A 20,265-nucleotide genomic window follows, 5' to 3' on the forward strand; every position below is an offset into this window, starting at 1 on the left:
GACTATCGAAAAAAAAATAGCTAATAATAAAACAATTATTAGAAAAAAGGGGCTAATAATAATAACCTTAACTTGTTTTTTTAAAAATTAAAAAACAGTTTTTATTCTAGCCAAAATAAAACAAATAAGACTTTTCCCTAAAGAAAAATTCAAAAAGGGGGCTAATAATTCTGACGTAAACTAAACATTCCCATTCCAATTAATACTTTCAGAATGATAAAATAATGTTTCCTTAATATTTAATAAGCTTTTACATCTAGAACTGTTCTAGAACCCCAGCTACCCATCTCCACATGTGATGTCATCAAATTTTATACACAGTAGAAAACAATATTACTTGTTTTTTCCCCTTCACATAAAACACATCACACAACTTTGTAGAAAAGAGAAGAAAACTTGTATTTTATTGTTTTGATCTTCCTGGATTATCATGTTTGAAGTATTTTACAACGTGTTTTTTCTACAATAGGACCTCTTAACATTATATTCATATTTTCATTAATTTAAAATCAAATATTTTGTACATGCTTAGGGAGGAACATTCCCTGGTCTGATGGCATAAAGATGGAGAAAGGCACATGAGTTCTTGAGTGAACACATTGTGTTGTGCATCAGCAATTAAGTCTGTAAATTAAAGAAAGAAAATACTCAATAGCTAAAAGAGCTGAAACTGTGGTGTCAGATTGAAGTCTATCCTACTTTCTGTTTTCGTAGCACTTAGGATACCCATTAAAGTTTCAATGTGGATATTCAATTATCCAAAGCAATTCACAGCCTGAAGAAATAAGTGTTGATATGGCAATTGATAAGTAATAAATCTCGAGACTTTGCTCAGTGGGCTTTGCAACTTTAGCTGCTTCTTTCTTTGTTTATCCTCAGCTCTTTCATCATTCCTCTCAGAATTTTCTCCCAAATCCGCTGGAAGTCTATAAAGTGGAGCAAGTCTTTCTTCTGCTTTAGCCGGTTGCTCGACAGTAAATGCGTCCAAAGACAATATTTCACCTTTGGACGTCTATATTGAGAGTGTTTTCCCCTCAAAGAGAGTTTCTTGCGTGAGTGAGCCTGAACCCCAGACTCTATGGCTGCTCTCCAGCTCAGGTTATTTAGTTTTCAGCTTGGATGTTTCTCAGTGTCTGGGGTGTTTTATCCAGTTCCGAATCATCCATTTCTGCCCTGAGCAGCGCTGGACCACCAGCCGCAGGCCAAAGTTCGCATCTTTTGACATTTCAACCTCCAAACAGCGTCCCGTGTCTCGACTTATGATAGGGCCATTCTGAAAAAAACAAAACAAAGATGATTATAAATATACAGTATACACTAGATTAGTTACTGTTCATTTATTTATGTTTTATATTTAGCTAGAATGCATTCAATTATTGTTTCAAGTGACTATAATTTTATATTAAATAAAATTCATGGATGTTGCAAAATATTTAAATTAAAATATAAACGTAAAAACTTGCTGGATAAGTTGGCGGTTTATTCCACTGTGGCGACCCTGGATTAGTAAAGGAACTAAGCCGACAAGAAAATGAATGAATGAAAACAAATGCTGGTTCTTTTATTTGTAGTACTTTTATTACTGTTTCTATTATAATTGTATTTGAGTTAAGTTTTAATTCATTAATTCATTCATTTTCCTTTGGCTTAGTGCCTTTATTCATCAGGGGTTGCCACAGCGGAATGAACCACCAACTTATCCAACATATGTTTTACACAGCATATGCTTTTCCAGCTGCAACCCAGTACTGGGAAACATCCATACTAGGGGTGTCAAAATTAATTGTTTCTTAGATGCACCACGATGCAGATGTAGACAATTAAGTAATTAATGTATCATTCATGCATTCATTTTCAACTGCTTTTCCTGGCCGGGTCGAAGGGGCAGCAGTCTTAACAGAGTACCCCAGACTTCCCTCTCCCCAGATACTTCCTCCAGCTCCGCCCAGGGAATCCCGAGTTGTTCCCAGGCCAGCCAAGAGACTTAGTTCCTTTAGTGTGTCCTGGGTCTTCTCCAAGGCCTCCTCCCTGTAGGACATGCCTGGAACACCTCCCTAGGTAGGCGTCCAGGAGGCATCAGAAACAGATGCACGAGCTACCTCGGCTGACTTCTCTCGATGTGGAGGAGCAGCGGCTTTACTCCGAGCTCCTTCTAGGTGACAGAGCTCCTCACCCTATCCAAAAGGGTGCGCCCTGCCACCCTGTGAAGGAATCCGAGATCTTGTCCTTTCGGTCATGACCCAAAGCTCATGACTATAGGTGAGAGTAGGAACACAGAATGACCGTAAATCGAGAGTTTTGCCTTTCAGCTCAGCTCCTTCTTTACCACAATGGACCGGTACATTGACCACATTACTGCTGACACTGCACCTCCGCCTGTCAATGTCACGTTCCCTCCTTCCCTCACTCATGAACAAAATCCCAAGATATTTGAACTCCTCCACCTGGGGTAAGGACTTTGCTCCAACCAGTTGATGACAAACCACCTTTTTCCGATAGAGCACCATGGTCTCAGATTTGCAGGTGCTGATTCTCATCCCAGCCGCATCACACTTGGCAGCAAACTCCTCCAGTGCGGATTGAAGGTCCATGTTTGATGAAGCCAACAGAACAACATTGTCTGCGAATAACAGAGATGAAATCCTGATGTCCCCAAACCGGACGCCCTCTAGCCCAAGGCTGCACTTTGAAATTCTCTCCGTAAAAATTATTAACAAAATTGGTGACAAAAGGCAAAGGGGAGAGTCTAACATGCACTGGAAGTGCAAGTCTGACTTTTTCCGGCAGTGCAAACCAAACTCCTGGGGCCTCATGTATCAACGCTGCGTACGCACAAAAACTTTGCGTACGCCAGGTTTCACGCTCATGTTTGGATTTTTTTAACGATGAAATTAACGTGGGAATGTGCGCAGGTCCACACCAACTTCATGCCTGACGTGTGTACATTTCTTGTGTGTGTCTGTTTTATTTCCATTGGTGACTCCTAGAGGCAATTGTGTTAAATTGCACACTACAAAGTGTCTTTGAGCCGTGTAATGGAAGCTGTATGAGACGGGTTCATCCGCATGTCTAGCAGGTATATAAGGTTTCCATACCATGCATTTGACCAGCCAAACATTAAAGTGCAATTTGCAGATGTCGCCGTTTTTCCCAATGTAATCAGAGCAATCTACTATACATTGCTATAAAGGCACCATCTGAGGATGAATTTGCAAATGTGAATCGTAGGGCTGGGCGATTTGGCAAAAAAAAAAAAAAAAAAAAACTATTTTTTTTCTAAAGTTTGACCGATTCACGATTTCGATTTTTTTTTTATTGTGTTACTAGTCTTCTCAAAACATTACAACAACATGACTGAAGTAACATTCTCTTTAAAAGTTGAACTTTAAAACTTGAAAAACCATCTGGTTAAGGAATATTGTATTTTTAATGGCCATGTCATACAAAAATCAGTCAAGGTGTAAATAAATATAAAACAAATTCGCGAGTTAAATGTCATTGCTGAAGATTTGAATAAGAAATATTTGTGTAAATATTGCAATTGCAGGAATACAGAGGTATATTTTGCAAGTTTTGCTGAGCCTAGAAAAGATTGGCTTTCAGCTCGACTTTGACTTTGTCTTCTTCTGATTGAATGTCAGGTTGTAATGCTGCTGCCTTTTTCTTTAAAAGATACCGTGGAATAAAAGGACTGAACATGTAAACTGTAAAGCCTAATTTAACCCAATGCATGAAGTTGTGGATGTATAGCAGAAGCAAATAAAAGCACCAGATGTGTGTCTAATTTAAAATAATATATTTAATCTATTTTCCTTTTCCTCCTTTTAAATATGGATTATTTGATGCACTTTGCTCCACTCTGTATTATGCTGCCTGATCTGTCTGGTTTTTAACTAGGTCCGCTAAATGACGTCATGGGGGCGGGTACTTTCATTTTCACTGCTACAGTCCCTCACCTCTGCTCGTGTTTAAACCAAAAGATCGGCACGGTTTTTCACATGGCAGGGTTTTAAGTCCTTCATACATGTTGAGATCGAGTTTATCAACTTGATGAGGGAATATTCTTGACAATCTACACAGACATGACTCAGACTAATGCAACAAGTAAAATCCTACATGACTTCATGCTTTAACAGGCAGTCAAGCACATGACAGTTTAAACTATCACACACCAGACGCGCATATTCGCATGATATTTAACATGAAACTAATCAGATGGCGCTCTGTGGCGCGGCTGAATTATGAACTGTGTCTTGAATCGTGGCTGGGTGGCGCCGGTGTGTGTATAGAAACCTGTTTAGAATTCTAAAATCCATGGCGCTGTGTGGTGCTACGCGGTGCGTTGCCAAGAGGTACTTCTGGTGTGCTTCCTGCTTCATACAGAGAGTGAACCAAAGGGCTTTGGTGCCATTATATTGTATTATATATATTTATTTGTTAAATCTCGATTTCTCGATTTAATATAAAACTAAATCGTCGTCAAAACGTAAATTCGAATTAATCGAAAAAAATCGCCCAGCCCTAGTGAATCAGAAACATTTCCAATTTCAATAAACGTGCAAATAAAACATGACACATATACTTATAAGTGATTCATACTTGTCTTCCTCGTGATAAAAGTATAGGCAAAATCTGATATGCTTTGAGCACAAAACTTCTGAGAGCAGTGCACGTAGGACAGTTTATGAAGGATGTACCGCTGGATCTTGTCTCACTATAGTTGTTAAACGTGATATTAAATTAATCTTGTCTCTATATAATGACTCTTCAGTCTTTTGAATCAAGTCACAGCGTCAGTACACTGCTTCAATCTTTCGCTTTCACGCTTGTACTTAGTAATTGTAACGAAAACCCCAGACACTTTTGGTTGGTTCCTGTTGGTTGTGAACCTTTTTTACCAACCAAGTTTGTTGACGCCATATAACAACACAGATCACTCTGTCTATTCATGCCAGAGTCTTCCGGAAAAACTGATTGTGAGGTGGTCATTTGTTTGTAACTCATCTTTATTTATTTATGATTTGATTATGGGTAAGACAAAGACCTTGCGGGTCAAGTAGTTAAAAAGGTAGCCTAAAATAGTTAATCCGTTATGAATTAATTAATTATTCGTAAATAATTAATTTACAGCTGCCTTCAATGAAAATGCCATTGTCTATCGCAATGTTTCACATTAGACATCGTACGATCTCCCAACCCTAGTATTAAATCAACAAACAAAATATTAAGACAAATATATACAACACAAAAACAACAAAACAAATTAAAAACTGTAACCACTGTATACAAACTATCCACTTACTTAAGCCTAGTTCACACTACAGGAATTTAAATTTGGAAGTTAATGAGCTCTCTGATGGATCGGGCTGTGATCGGGAAGAAATCTGTGGGTGAACACCACAGCGATTAGAAGACACAAAATCAAGTCATGTAGTGTGAACGGCACAGCGATCTGCCAATGTTTAATAACCTGTAGTGTGAACTAGGCTTTTGGAATTGCTCAGGGTTCTGCCACAGCATGCTCGCTAGCCAGGTAAACTGATACTTTAGATATAAAACATCTTAGCTGTGCTTTTGGAAACCAATACATTTTTAAACATCTATTATCTCTTTATTTAGCATCTATTTAGCATTTTTATTTATGTATTTATTTCAATTTACTTCATATTAATAATGAATTTATTTGATTTATATATTTCCTCACACACAAAAATTACTTCAACAAGAGACGATAAAATATTAATATGAAGCAACATTAGCTAATAAACTAATAAAGCAAATAAACAAACAGTTTTGTACCTGAGTAAAATCCCAGAGCCTCTGGGAAGACCGGGTGACAGAATCACATTTTTTCAAGCTTGGAGTCCTTCCTCTTCCATCATCCACCAGGCATTTTGTGTCAGGCAGAAACGTAGTTGACCCCAGGGGTCCTAACTGCAATAAGCCCTCAGTGGTGTATCTTGCCAGCTGAAATGAAACATCACAGGAAATTTCTGATGTTATAAAATGTAACAGAAGATTTATAGAAGAAATACAGCTTAAAGGGATAGTTCACCACAAATGAAAATTCTGTCCTCACTCCTCCATTTGTTCGAAATCTGTTTGAGTTCCTCTTCTTTAACACAAAAGGATATTTTTTTGAAGAATGTAAGTAGCCAAACAACCATTGAGTATGTATTCTAAACAAAGGAAGTCTATTATAACAGCAGCATTCTTCCAAATATCTTATGAAACTCATTTTTGTGAACTACAGTATCTATTTCAAGGAATAGTTCACTCACACATTAAAATGGCATCCTACTTTTTTGTCCTAATGCCATCTTTTGTCTTATTTTCTTCTTTGCAAATCAAAATAAAGTATGTTTTATTCCAAATGTATGAACAAAAACTGTAAAATATTTTTGGTTATGTTCTGTTTATGTTCTAACAGAACCCTTTTTCAACAAGTATACAGCAATGTATAACATTCATTATTCATCCACATTTCTAGGTAGTTTATGCTTTAGTTTTAAACACTCATGGAAAATTGATATCTTTGGCCTTTATTCAGATATACTGTTGTTAGGTGATATAAATATTTAAGCATATGGTGTTCTTGCACATTGATGGTGTAAAACTCTTGTAAGGGTCCATGTTCCAAATGGTTCTTTTGCAGTAATACAAGTAAACATTGAAGAATAAACTGGGAATGGCTGCAAATCAAACACAAAGAGAATCAATGAAATGTTACTAACTGATGATACTGCAGTTTGCACTTTATTTCTAGTCAGTCATATTTTTTTCTAAACGTCTAGTTTTCTCCTCTTCTCGGTACCTCATATATTTATGATTTTTTTGCTGAGTTCACTAAACTTGTAGGATCATTAAAAGCAAATATGTCTCCACCAGGCATGCATATTGACTCTACTCCCAGTGGGCACCTTGATGTCTAAAAATCATCAAAAAACATATCTTAAAATGTAAATAAATTTTATGTCAATTGATTAAAGTTATGTAATAGTTTTTTGACGTTTTTTTAAAGCTTGCGTTCACATCAAGGCAGTTTATATCCACTGATTAGATACACAGACCAATGTACATTTGTAATTTGCAATTGAAGCTTTTTGATGAATAAAACTGTGATCAATGTGTGGATGTCAAAAGAATTACACAATTTTTTTACAATTGATTAGCATTTTTGATGTGTTTTTGTTTCAATAACCGTTATACCTCATCTGTCAATATTACAATGAATTGCTTGTGGAAGCATAACGATATTGCTCAATACAAGTTCAGAGGGAATATGTGCCCAGAGGTACATTTTTGAGAATTGAGAAATATGTGCTCGTGGCTGCATTTTGTGTGTAAAACTAATGCTATAAGGCGATGCCGCTGACCGCTTACCTCCGTATGGAGGTGGTATTATTTGCCTTAATCTTAATAAGACAATAAAATGAATAAATAATATATTAAGTATTATTATTATTATGTTGTACTACTACTATTATTTATTATGAATAAATAATATGATTAAGAAGAAGGTCGCTGGGTTGCTGATTCGAACCTCGGCTTAGTTGGTGTTTCTGTGTGGAGTTTGCATGTTCTCCCTGCCTTCGCGTGGGTTTCCTCCAGGGGCTCCGGTTTCCCCCACAGTCCAAAGACATGCAGTACAGGTGAATGGGGTAGGCTAAATTGTCCGTAGTGTATGAGTTTGTGTGTGAATGTGTGTGTAGATGTCTCCCAGAGATGGGTTGCGGCTGGAAGGGCATCCGCTGTGTAAAAACTTGCTGGATAAGTTGGCGGTTCATTCCGCTGTGGCGACCCCGGATTAATAAAGGGACTAAGCTGACAAGAAAATAAATGAATGAATGAATAAATATGATTAAGTTGTTTAAATGAGTTGCTTTTTAAATGTTCCTTTAATGATCTCGTTTTACATGTTATAGCACATAATTCGATTAACGGCATTGCGTCACCACACTATCCATGTTTCCTCTGGAGTTTCATGTCATTTCAGGCATTTCATTTTTAATTTGTCGACTTTAACTGCAGTTTGGCACTTTCACTTTAATTCAGCAACATTTCATGCTAAGATTTTAGATGCAAGTAATAGAATTTGATAGTGCACGGCATAAGAAAAAAAAACCTTCAGGTGCAGAGAACAGTGTCAAACAGCGTTGTATGTATAGACCATACTGTGGCACAATTCGGCGAAAATCCTACAGGATGATAATAGTTTGATTTAGGTGTTTACATGTCTGTACTACACTTCAATAATGAAGTGCGGATTAAATTCATCAAAAACCGTGATTTACTTGGGTACTCTTTATCAGAGTATTGTCTTAATCATAACTAAATCGGATTATTGTTGTCCATGTAATCATACTCATTGTTGGATTTGGGACATGGAGTGGAGTAAACCAGGTATTGAGTCTGGTGAAGGACCATTCCAGAAACCAAGTAAAACGAAATCCAAAAAAGCAATGTGCAATCATGGTAAAAGCATGCAGCCACAATGGCTTTCTCTTCTAGTTTGCTTTTGAAAACAGTTGTAATCAAGCTGATATATTATGCACAACAAGCCAACTTCTGACATTGAAATTAACAGAAATGCACACAGCGGCCTCTAGTTGCTTTTAGAGAAATGGCATGTATGAGAAAATGTGCCCCAGTAACATATTTAAGATTGATAGGTGGCTTCTAGTGTATTTTTGAAAACAAAAACTGCAAGAAGACCTGGGCCAGTGTGCATTTTTTAGGCTCTCAAAAATGTAGCCCTGGGCACATATTCTGCATTCTTAACTGCTGTTTTCTCACTGGTGTTATTCTTATGATGTTATTGAGCGGAAAGTATACAACACATATTTATGTATTCATGTTTCCTCTCTCAACAGTGTGGACAAGTCTGTTTAGTTATCAGTATATCACTGCAAAGCTATGAATATATGAGATCAGATTCAAGTTCATTATCACATGAGTGTTCCTGACTGCAGTTCACTGAATGGCCACCGGTGTCACCAATAACATGCCTTTTTTATTCTACATTTAACTTCTGTAGGAAAACTCAAATATTAGACATTACTTAGCAGTATGATTAAGCCCACCATCACAGCGAAATGTACTATCCAGAGAGATGGAAGTCTAGATAGCGGCTATCTATTACAGTAAGTACATGGCACTAAATATCACAGGTCAATAATTCAGCTGAAAGTCAATCTCTAAGATATCAGATCCCAAGGTCGGTGCATCACAATGAAGTACAAGCTGACATTCAATGAAAATCAAGCTCGCTCTATTGAGTAAAGCTAATCTATAGAACTGAGGGTAATTGTCCAGTGACCAAGGTGAAAACAGTAGTAGGACAATAGAGTGAGCTCATCTTCATGCATACTGTAACCTGATTCTGCTCTCGCAGTGGTCATGCATTCACTTCGGTGATGTACCGCACACAGACACGCTCACAGAGGACACCGTAACAAAGGGCTTTCATTAAAAAGATGACAAGAAGGAGACGGCATGCTGTTTGAACAGGCTTGACAAGCAAAACGACGAGAGGAAAATAATTATCGACACTTTTATCCCAAGATCATCAAATAAACCAATCATTTTATAACAGCAAAACAGGCTTTGAAAAGCTTCACTGAAAATGTGTGAAAATCTTATTCAGAAAAAACCATGTGTCCATTTCAGTGGACATCACATGATGTCAGCCCATGTTTTTTTTTTGTTTTTTTTTTTGTGGCTCCTAAGCATTTCCTCTAATTTAAAATCTGAAGTCCATGAGAGTGGACGATTGTCATCCAATTAAATGGCAGCAAGGCTCAGCATGTTGTAATTTGAAAAAAATCCACTACACTGAAAAGCAGCAAGGCGTCTCTTAACTCCAGACACAGACGTAAGCCACATTTACAAACTCTTCATTCAGATGTATTGATATGTTTGCCAATATTTCATAGATTGTAGGTATACAAGAGGCATTGCACTTACTAGATAAAGTTTAAAATCTTTCTGAAATACACAGACATGCTTACAGAAAACACTGTAACAAAGGGCTTTCATTAAATAGATGACATGAAGGAGACAGCAAGCTGTTTGAACAGGCTTAACAACCAAAACAATGAGAGAAAAATAATTATCAACACTTTCATTCCAAGATCATCAAATAAAACAATCCTTTTTATAAAAGCAAAACAGGCTCATATTCATTCCTAGAAATACAGCATAGTTTATACTTATGAAGTATATACACCTTTATATTCAGATTATTTGATCACTAGGGTAACATTGAATAGTTATGCTTTCCCCCAATGGACCCTGTGTCCATTACAATGGACATTACATGTCAGCCCATGTTTTTTGAGGTTCCTGAGCATTTTATCTACTTTAAAGACTGCCGTGCATGAGAGTGGATGATTTTCCTCCAATCAAATGGCAGTAAGGCTCGACATGACTTGCATAAATAAGTCTCTTCTGCTCACCAATGCTCCATGCATTGCATCAAAAATAAAGCAACTAGTAATACTTGTGAGATATTATAATGATAATAAAAACTATATTTAATAAATCATGAGCTAAGTGTGAACTCTTGAAATCAGGATTTTTTCAAATGTGTCTGTCCATTAGGAAAATGGGTTCAAGATCTGTTACTGAAATTAAATCCCCAGTAATGCTGATTAAACTTTTTTATACAATAAAACTATATCGGTGTACTAATTTATTGCTGAAGCAATTTCATATGCAGAATGTGCAGATCTTGAAGTTCTTGAGCATACAGCAGATGGAAATATCTCAAATGTGGAATTATCCTCAGGAGTGATGAGGAAGGTGAAGATAAAATTTGTTATAAATAATGTATAATCTTTACAACAAAAACTTCAAAATTACACAATGACACAATGTTAATGTTTGTAATTTTGAAAAAAAATGTCAAGATTATACCAACAATCATGTTTTTTTTTTTTTTTGTATTTTATGTTGGTATAATGTTCGGGAAGTTCTGACCTGATGTGCATTGAAATGGACAAAAAATACACATATTTAAAGGGTGTTGATTTTTTATTATTATAATGTGGTCTCATTTTTATGGAAACCTCAAGAACTGTACATACTTTGTCATTTTTCAAAAACTTGAAACATAATTCAGGTCTGAACGAGTTAACAAGGGAAAAAAAAACATGAGATGAAGTACAATAAAACCTATATACCCTTAATCATCAATGAATAAATCCAAACAATAGAGTTCTGATAGGAAGCAAAGAATTTTTGAGCTTGAAAAAATAAAAGTTTAAACAGCTGAAGCATAAAAAACATACCAATATGGTGATAATAACTGGTAAAGTCATTCATTCATTCATTCACTCATTCATTAATTTATTCATTCATTCCTTTTTCTTCGGATTGGCCCCGTTATTCATCAGGCTTCACCATGCACAGTGAAATAAACTGCCAACTTATCCAGCATGTGTTTTACACAGCATGCCCTTACAGCTGCAACCCGGTTCTGGGAAACACCCATACTCACTCAGATACACTCATAAACTATGGCTAATTTAGTCTATTCAATCCCCTTGTGAATGTGGGGGGAAACTGTAGTACCCGTAGGAAACCCACCCGAACATGGGAACATGGAGAAAACATGCAAACTCCACACAGAAATGCCAACTGACCCAGCCGGGACTTGAACAGGCGACCTTCTTGCTGTGAGTTGACAATGTTAACCACTAAGCTACCATGTCGCCCACTGGAATACTCAAAAAAGGTACATTTTTCATTATTATTTTATTTTTATTGACACAAAACGTGTCAAAGTCACATAAAAACAAGACTATTTAGAACATGTTTTACAAGAAAATACTAGATCCATCTTTCTACAAATTTACTTGTCTTCTTTGTACTTGTCTATTGCATTACATTTTCTATGCCTTTAATGACACAGTGTCCATGATTAGTTCCTGTTTTCAATTTGTTAGAAGGCAAAGAGAATAAAAAAAATGAAGCTTAGCTGTATCATGTAAAACCAGCTTTTATTATAATTTAACCATACGATAGGAATACACTTCTATTGCTTTATTTCCTTCAGGCCTGGATTATGCTCTAAGACTCTACACGATTTAGAAAGGAGAAAAGGACAGGGCAGGGAAAGACAGATTGTATTTTATACTGTTGAAAGGATCATGTCTCTATTGTGCATGGATGACAATGGAAAGGTCAAATCACGCTGTCAAAGGTCAAAGCGCGGTAGGTGAACACTCTGATTATTCCACATCCGTTTAATTCCAACAAATACAAATGTCAGATGTCAAAGCCACATAAACTGATGACTTATAAGCACTATTTTAAAAGGGAGGCAGTTATGAAAGGAAACCGAGATACAATCGACAGGTAATTTCAACCTAAGCTGCTCTCTGTCTGCGGGGCACTGTGAAATAAATGTACATTGATGTACATTCACTGTGAAATAAATGTACACAAGTCTCATTTAATTCTTGCGATTCACATCAATATGCACTGCTGAATATTATGCTTTTTTTGTCCCCCTCCAGACCGCTGCATATGCCAGTCTTGATTTAGTAATTTATCCTTGCAAATGTGACACATTCTTGGCTCCCTGTCCTTGCATTTGCCAGTAACAAGATTTTTGCTGTCTGCTTGGGATACAAAAGTAATGTGAATGCATGAAGATTGAGAACTAGACTGATGGGAACAGAATGTAACTAAACATGTCCCACTCAATATCGATTGTGGTTAAGACCTTGTGTAAATGTACTATTACGAAGTTAACCTATAAAGATTATGAAATATCCCACATCATGCAGTGACTTAAAAAATAAATGATATATATATACTCAATACTGGTAAGGTGAAATATATATTTTTTTGTTTCTTGAAAATTCTTGTATTCACAGCGACTACATTTATTTGATAAAAATACAGTAAGAACAGTGGAATATTATTCAAAAGAACTGCCTTTGAAAATATATGTTAAAATGTACGAGCTTCACGCTGGCGCAGTGGGTAGCACGATCGCCTCACAGCAAGATGGTTGCTGGTTCGAGCCCCGGCTGGGTCAGTTGGCATTTTTTGTGTGGAGTTAACCTGTTCTCCCCATGTTTGAGCAGGTTTCCTCTGGGTGCTCCGGTTTCCACCACAGTCCAAAGACGTGTTATAGGTGAATTAGCCGAAATTGGCCGTTGTGTATATGTGTGAATGCAAAAGTGTGTGGGTGTTTCTCAGTGTTGGGTTGCAGCTGAAAGGGCATCTGCTGAGTAAAAAATATGCTGGATAAGTTGTCAGTTCATTCCGCTGTGGTGACCCCCAATTAATAAAGAGACAAGCCGAAAAGAAAATGAATAAATGAATGTTAAAATGTTATTTATACCCATGAAAGCTGAATTTTCAGTCTAAGTACTCCAGTCTCCATTATCACATGATCCTTTAGAAATCATGAATTTTTTTAGGATTCTTACTGTTATAAATGCTGAAATTTATTTTATTGTTCATGATTTGGTGACTAAGCCCTGACACAAAAAAAAAAAGAAAAAAAAATCATCATTCAAAAATGTATCATTTACAACTATTTTGGTAATGCAACATACAAGTGTCTGTTAGACAATGTTAGTGAATACAGACTGAAATTGTTAAAATTGTTCAAACTTTTGCCATTTTGATTGTTACAATTTGGGCATTTGCACAAACGGCATGGATGAATATAAACAAAAGCCTATTAATGCAAAACCAAAGCTCGTATCTCATTTGAACACGTGATGCGTTTCTGAGGAAGCATAGATTGACCAATAGGTGGCACTTCAAGTTATATAAAGTTAAAATTCTGTACTGTATTTTAGAAAAAATATAAAATCACTAAAATGGCTAAGCAGGGTCTTTTAATAATGGATTTAAGTTAATAGGTGTACTAATACATTATATATATATATATATATATATATATATATATATATATATATATATATATATATATATATAGTTGAAGTCAGAATTATTACCCCCCTAGTTTATTTTTTCCCCAATGACTGTTTAACGGAGAGAGAGATTTTTTTTTCAACACAAATTCATTTGTTCTAGGAAAATTAAAAACAAATAAGACTTTCTCCAGAAGAAAAAATATTATCACACATACTGTGAAAATGTCCTTGTTCTGTTAAACATATTCAAAAAAGAGTAAAAAATTAAAAGGTGGCTAATAATTCTGACTTTAACTATATATATATGGCTAAATCCTTGAACCTTGAGCCTTATTAATTGCTGCTAATTGTTGCACATGTCATGATGCATGTAAGAGATTAAGCATTATTATTATTACTTAAATGTTATCATTTTAACAATTGTCCAGGGACTGGAGATGTAAATTAGTCGTATAGGTAATTGTGGAACCTTCCAGCCGCAACCCAGTACTTGGGAACACCCATACACCCTCACATTCACACATACAGTATGGCCTATTTTGTTAACCCAATTCACCTATACTGCATGTCTTTGAACTGTGGGGGAAACAGGAGCACCTGGAGGAAACTCCAAACAGAAATGCCAACTTGCCTAGTTGGAATGCAAATCAGCAACCTTCTTGCTGTGAGGTGACAGTGCTAACCACTGAGCCACCGTGTTGCTGTGTATAAAAATGTATTTCATCGTTTAAAAGCTTAAAAATGATTACATTATTTGATCTATGACAGGTGATGGATGCCACCATGTTTGTAGATGTCAGCATATATTGCACCACATCCAGTGTAAACATAAGCACCAATTTTAATGGATTCTTTTATATTTAGTCATGCCACGTCGGTGGTGTCAGGTGTAAACATTGTGAAACCCCAGCCATATTGTTACCTGATTATTAGTTCAGCTCTCCCACCTGTGCTCTCTTGTTTCTTTCAACATTGCTCTCCCATTTTTTCTCATTGGCTTTTAAGTTCTGTGCCACTGTTTCTGCTTATATTTGGTGTCCTGTATTTTTTGTTTGCTTTTATTTATCTATTTTTTTAACTTTAATAAAGGCCAATTCCACTCTGCACCTGAACTCTTGTCTCATCTCAACCTATACTCAATAAAATGATCAAACATTTTAATAAATGCTTCTCTTTTTGACTTTCCTTTCATTGAAGACTCTTTGATCAAAACCACAGCTTGCACATCAAAAATCAATCATCAAAAACTGATTGAAAATAATAAGAGCCATTATTATTAAGTGAACACCAACAATAATTATTATAACTGAGCAGCAAGCACATTACAATGATTTCGGAATGAATAATGATGCCGAAAGTCATATTGAGAATATTTAATATTGAAAAATATAGTTTTTATTATCATTATAATATCTCACAAGTATTACTAGTTGCTTTATTTTTGATGCAATGCATGGAGCATTGGTGAGCAGAAGAGACTTATCTTTAAAACCATATAAAACCTAACATTATATAAGACATTGAAAGGAAAACACTGACCTGCGATGACATGCCGTGACAAGGGTAGAGTATGGCCCTCTCATCCTCCTCTGAGCCCTGATCAAGACAGTACCCGCTGGCTTTACTGTTTCGCACCTGAATAATAAAAGAACAATAAAAAACAGCTAAATCATGCAGTGATGTAAAGTATTAGTGTAAAAATCATTAGTAACATTAGTAGAGTGTACTCAAAGGGGTGGTCCACTAAGATATCATGCTTTAGACTTTAGTTGATGTGTAATGTAGCTGTGTAAACATAGACAACATCTCTGAATGTGATATGCTCAAAGTTCAATGAAAAGGGAGACAATGACTTTTACAAATTAGCTTAGCGAAGCCTACAGCAAACAAAGTTCAAAGAAATACATCCAGGTTAATGATGTCGTAAACCCTTCAGGTTACGTACATACACGCTGCACATACATGGCGCTGTAATGTTATAACAGGTGATGTGGAGCTGATCTGCTAATCACAGCACATTATGTTAGCTGATAAATCAGAGCTTCTTGAGGTCTTCAGTGGAACTAGGAAAAATGCCTACACTCTGGACCACACCTTTAAGTGTGTGTGTGTGTGTGTGTGTATGTATGTTGTGTGTGTGTGTGTGTGTGTGTGTGTATACATATATATATATATATATATATATATATATATATATATATATATATATATATATACTCTACTTCTACTTTACTTCACCATATTTCTGCTGAAGTAATAGTATTTTGTACACTGTGTGTGCTATTATGCATCCCAATTCAGCCTACATTCTCAAAAGAAAAAAAAAAAAAACAGCAGCTGTCATTGAGGCTGTATGCTTTTAAAAGACACACATATGTACCAATTACATAATAATACACCTTTAATTAAACTCCACTTTATTGGACATGTTACAAGTCCCCTTGAATAAAGCAGTTGAGTTTTGCTATTATGAAATTCATTTAACCAATTTATGAGATTAGTGGGAGTACTTTTAGCTTGGCTAAACATAGATCATTAAAACAGAAAAGACCATTTACATATCCTAAAACTTTTCCTATTTAATGCTTGCCTTTTCTTTAGTTACATTGTGTACTCAGACTGTTGAAAAAAGAAGTAAAGAAGAGTTAAGTTTAAGATCGGAAAAATATCAAAACTGTTTTTTTAATTACAAGATGCTAATGCATAATCCAAGTCACTGATTTATGCTAAACTAAGCTAAATATGCTCTTCTGAAAAGTGTTCAGAGATTGTGCTCAGAGATTACGGATAAAAAAAAAGTTAAACTTTTTAATGGTAAAGTATTAACTGCGCTCCTGCGCTGGTTGATTTTGTTGTGTTGACCTTATCAACTAAATAACTCAAAAGGTCATAATCCACGCTCATTAAATAACTGCATTATATTTTTTCTGTCATGACATATGTATCCCCCATGGCAGATCCAAACACAAGTGGACACTCTAAAAAACGTTGTTATTTATTAAAATATGATATATGATATCATACACATATTTTAGATATTTGGCCATCATTCTCGCCTTTAGGGCCCAGCGGAAACATCAACAAGGTGTCGCATCCAGCCTTGGTGCAAGTATGTTGCCTTTTTTATAAAAAGCACATTTCCTTTCGCTAAAAAACGATATTGTAGCATTTAAATACTAAGATAGACATATTAATATGCTAGATTTTATGTAAGAAGTTGCTTGTATTCCCAAGAAATGGAGAATCTGAGCATTAATATAGTGATTAGCTGGGGTGGAGGAGGGTCTCTGAAAATGTACTGCAGCTTAACAGTGTAGAACAACTGGGCATTTAAGGCCGTACTCACACTATGTACAGTTGCCTTGAACCGGGCCAAAGCATGTTTGTCCACCCTCCCATCTCCCCCGACGGCCCGCACTCACATTACAATCGGGCCTGGGCACGCTTACGTCATCGATGCTAACTGTTCAGTAAACGCTCTAGCTCAGCACAGTGGAGATTTCTCTAGTTATATCGTTTCAGTCGTTTGGTATGCAGTGACATGCAGTCAAATATTTTGCCAAACAGTCCTTAGTGATGCGGTGACACGTAGTAAGATATTTCGCCGACCAGATCCGCCACTTTTGGTGCTCATAAACAATCATTAAGCCCTCGTGCTGCAGGAATGAGGAGGTTTGCTGAAGGTGAACAGCTGTTGTGCAGTGAGGGGTTTTTGTCTCTAATAAACTACGGCAGTTTGTGTTCATTGAACAATAGATTGATTAATAAATCCATATGAAACAGTCCCTTAAAAGTCACGTCTCGCTTTCAGTTTTGGGCTTTGGCGCGTTTTGCACTCACACTACAATCATACCGCACCAAAGTCCAAGTGAACCATGCTCAGGCCCACCTCTTCCAATCGGGCCAGGGCCGGCCAAGTGAACTGTGCCTGAGCCCAATTCAGCGCACTCAAACTTCTCAAACGATCCTGGAAACGGGCCTGAGCACGGTTCGGATAGCATAGTGTGAGTACACCCTTAAATAATGAGGAGCAAGCTCAATGACTGTCGAGGCAACAGCCACCAATCTCCAGAGCCATGTGGTTAATGATGTAATTAGCCTGCGAAGGCATAAAGTTTCATGGCAGAAATTGTACTTATTTCACAATGTGAGGGAAATAAAATCACAAATGTGTCAGCTCAACGCCTTCCTCAGTATGTGAAGAAAACTAAATTGTTTAAATCTAGGTGACTTTCAAAAACAGTTGAGTTCCTTTATGATGAATTTGCACTCTTTAGAGGTAAATACGATATAAAACTACATTTTGAACAGATTTTCTATCTCTTATTCTGAGAGTGTGTAGCATTTGTGCTCCTTTGAAGGTTGAACATACTGTAAATGCACACACAGCCATGATTTATCAAATCCATTTGGGAGATGACAACATTGACCATCCATAAACCTAATACTGTACAGAGGATAAGATATGTGGAATCTGTGGTCTAGCAGGGATATTTTCAGAGACAAACTATTCCAATACAGCTATAGATTTTCCGCCCCTGCAGTTCCAGAGATCAATGTAGAAATGCAGGGCTCATTTTTTTCTGTAACAAATTGAAAATGCTGTAAGATTTCTCTTCTATTGAGATTCAGTTGTAACACACACACATTCCCTGCCTCTGCCCATACACACACACACACACACACACACACACACACACACACACACACACACACACACACACACACACACACACACACACACACACACACTCTAAAGTTAATAAGGGCCTCATTAAATCTCATTATGAGAAAATTGGAGCTAATTCCAATGCTTGCTACACTGTTGCTACGGAAACCAATTATCTTTACATTCTTTTTTGGTTGTTGCAGTTTTTACCATTTGGTACAAAAATACAAACTTAAGTGTTTTATACAATCTTATGCAAATGTCTGTAAAGTCAAAGATGAAGTTAGGTTCTAACACACTAAAGCATAGCTCAACTATAATGGCTCTTTGCTTTTGCAAGCTTCTCAAATGACATTTTATTATAAAATCTGCCAAAACAAAGCATAACAGAATGATATATTTTATAATGGCAGGATAAAGACATTTAAACTAACAGTGTGTGAAGGCATATGAAAGGATTTGTTGGTTTAAAAGTGTGCACACAGGTCTTTATTACCTCTCCATAAGTGATGGTGTTATTGTAGATTCTCATCTCAGGATATACATGCTCGAGGTACCAGCGGAAGCTCTTGCAGTTCATTTTCTTCCTCAGTGCCACACGCTCTGACACATCTCCAAAATCTACTCCTGGGTTCTGGAACAACAGAAAGAGAATTCTAGTTGTTGTTTGGCAGAAACAGTTTTATGCAAAAGAGTTTAAATACACTAACTACAGGAGCAGATCCTCTGGGATTCGGGGAAAAGAAACAAAATATATATATTTTTGTACACACACCAGAAAGAACTGTTGTGTATATATATATATATATATATATATATATATATATATATATATATATATATATATATATATATATATATACAACAGTTCTGTCTGGTTTTCGAATCTGATTGGCTGATAGCTGTGAGATATTATAGTAATATCAGCACTCGTACAGCCTCTTCACCCTTGTGTATTACTCCTTGAGTGGCAAGCAGAGACTACAGTTTCACATATATTGCAGCTGTTGGACAACATAATGTATTTTTGAGGCTTTTTTTAGTTCAGAATGTAGTTGTTTAGATTATAACTATGCAGTTTATTTTTAAGGATAGTGCCTATTTTAAAATATTTATAACTTTGGAGATTCAGCGCCTTGGCGGCCATCAGCCTGCCAGACTGAGCAAAACAAAGACGATTGATATTCCGCCACAAGATGGCAACAGGAACTGCATAATAAGTCATTAGGGTAGAAAAACAGCATTTTTAGTGTGCGTTGCAATCTGCAGCTGAACAAATCATTACAGAACAAATCTAGCAGTGCGATATGGCTAAAGTCACTACACTAGGCCACTCGAGCCAATGCACACCTTCCCACAGTACTGATATACAGCCACATTGCAATGCTACAAGTGTGAAATTTGTGTTTATACAACAGTTCGACGGCATAATCGTGTATAAAAAACCTTTTTGTACGAGGAACTACTTTCTTTCGCCACACATCTGCAGCTGATGCTCAGAACAGCAGAAATCGTTACTACTTCACAAACGTCACTTTAGAGCTAGTATTTGAATGATTCTCTAGCATAATGTTTAAAATGATGACAAAACAGGTAATTTTGCTGACATTTTAAGATTGTAAGGCTGAACGGCATAAAATGCCATCACTCTACAGAGATTTTCATGTATTTCTCAAAGCAATGCAATCACTACCA

General features: G+C 36.4%; 1 protein-coding gene across 5 annotated transcripts in view; it reads right to left on the reverse strand.

Annotated features, from left to right (window-relative positions):
• Positions 1 to 374: 374 nt before the first annotated feature.
• The window catches only part of galnt9 (polypeptide N-acetylgalactosaminyltransferase 9), a 196,045-nt gene continuing 176,154 nt past the window's right edge, over positions 375 to 20,265 (reverse strand). For 2 of the 5 annotated variants that reach the window (XM_087253362.1, XM_087253359.1), the window contains 4 exons: positions 19,067 to 19,204; positions 15,441 to 15,536; positions 5,800 to 5,967; positions 375 to 1,273 (listed from right to left, as the gene is read on the reverse strand). In XM_087253362.1, the coding sequence (XP_087109488.1) occupies positions 1,127 to 1,273; positions 5,800 to 5,967; positions 15,441 to 15,536; positions 19,067 to 19,204 (549 nt within the window). In that variant the 3' untranslated portion in view covers positions 375 to 1,126. Of the gene's footprint in view, positions 1,274 to 3,317; positions 5,319 to 5,704; positions 5,968 to 9,717; positions 10,463 to 15,393; positions 15,537 to 18,875; positions 19,205 to 20,265 lie in introns of those variants that run through there. The other 3 variants (XM_087253360.1, XM_087253361.1, XR_015491057.1) reach the window with 3 other exon arrangements.

Source organism: Danio rerio, chromosome 5, assembly GCF_052040795.2.
Source record: "Danio rerio strain M-AB ecotype USA chromosome 5, GRCz13ab, whole genome shotgun sequence".
NCBI lineage: Eukaryota > Metazoa > Chordata > Actinopteri > Cypriniformes > Danionidae > Danio > Danio rerio.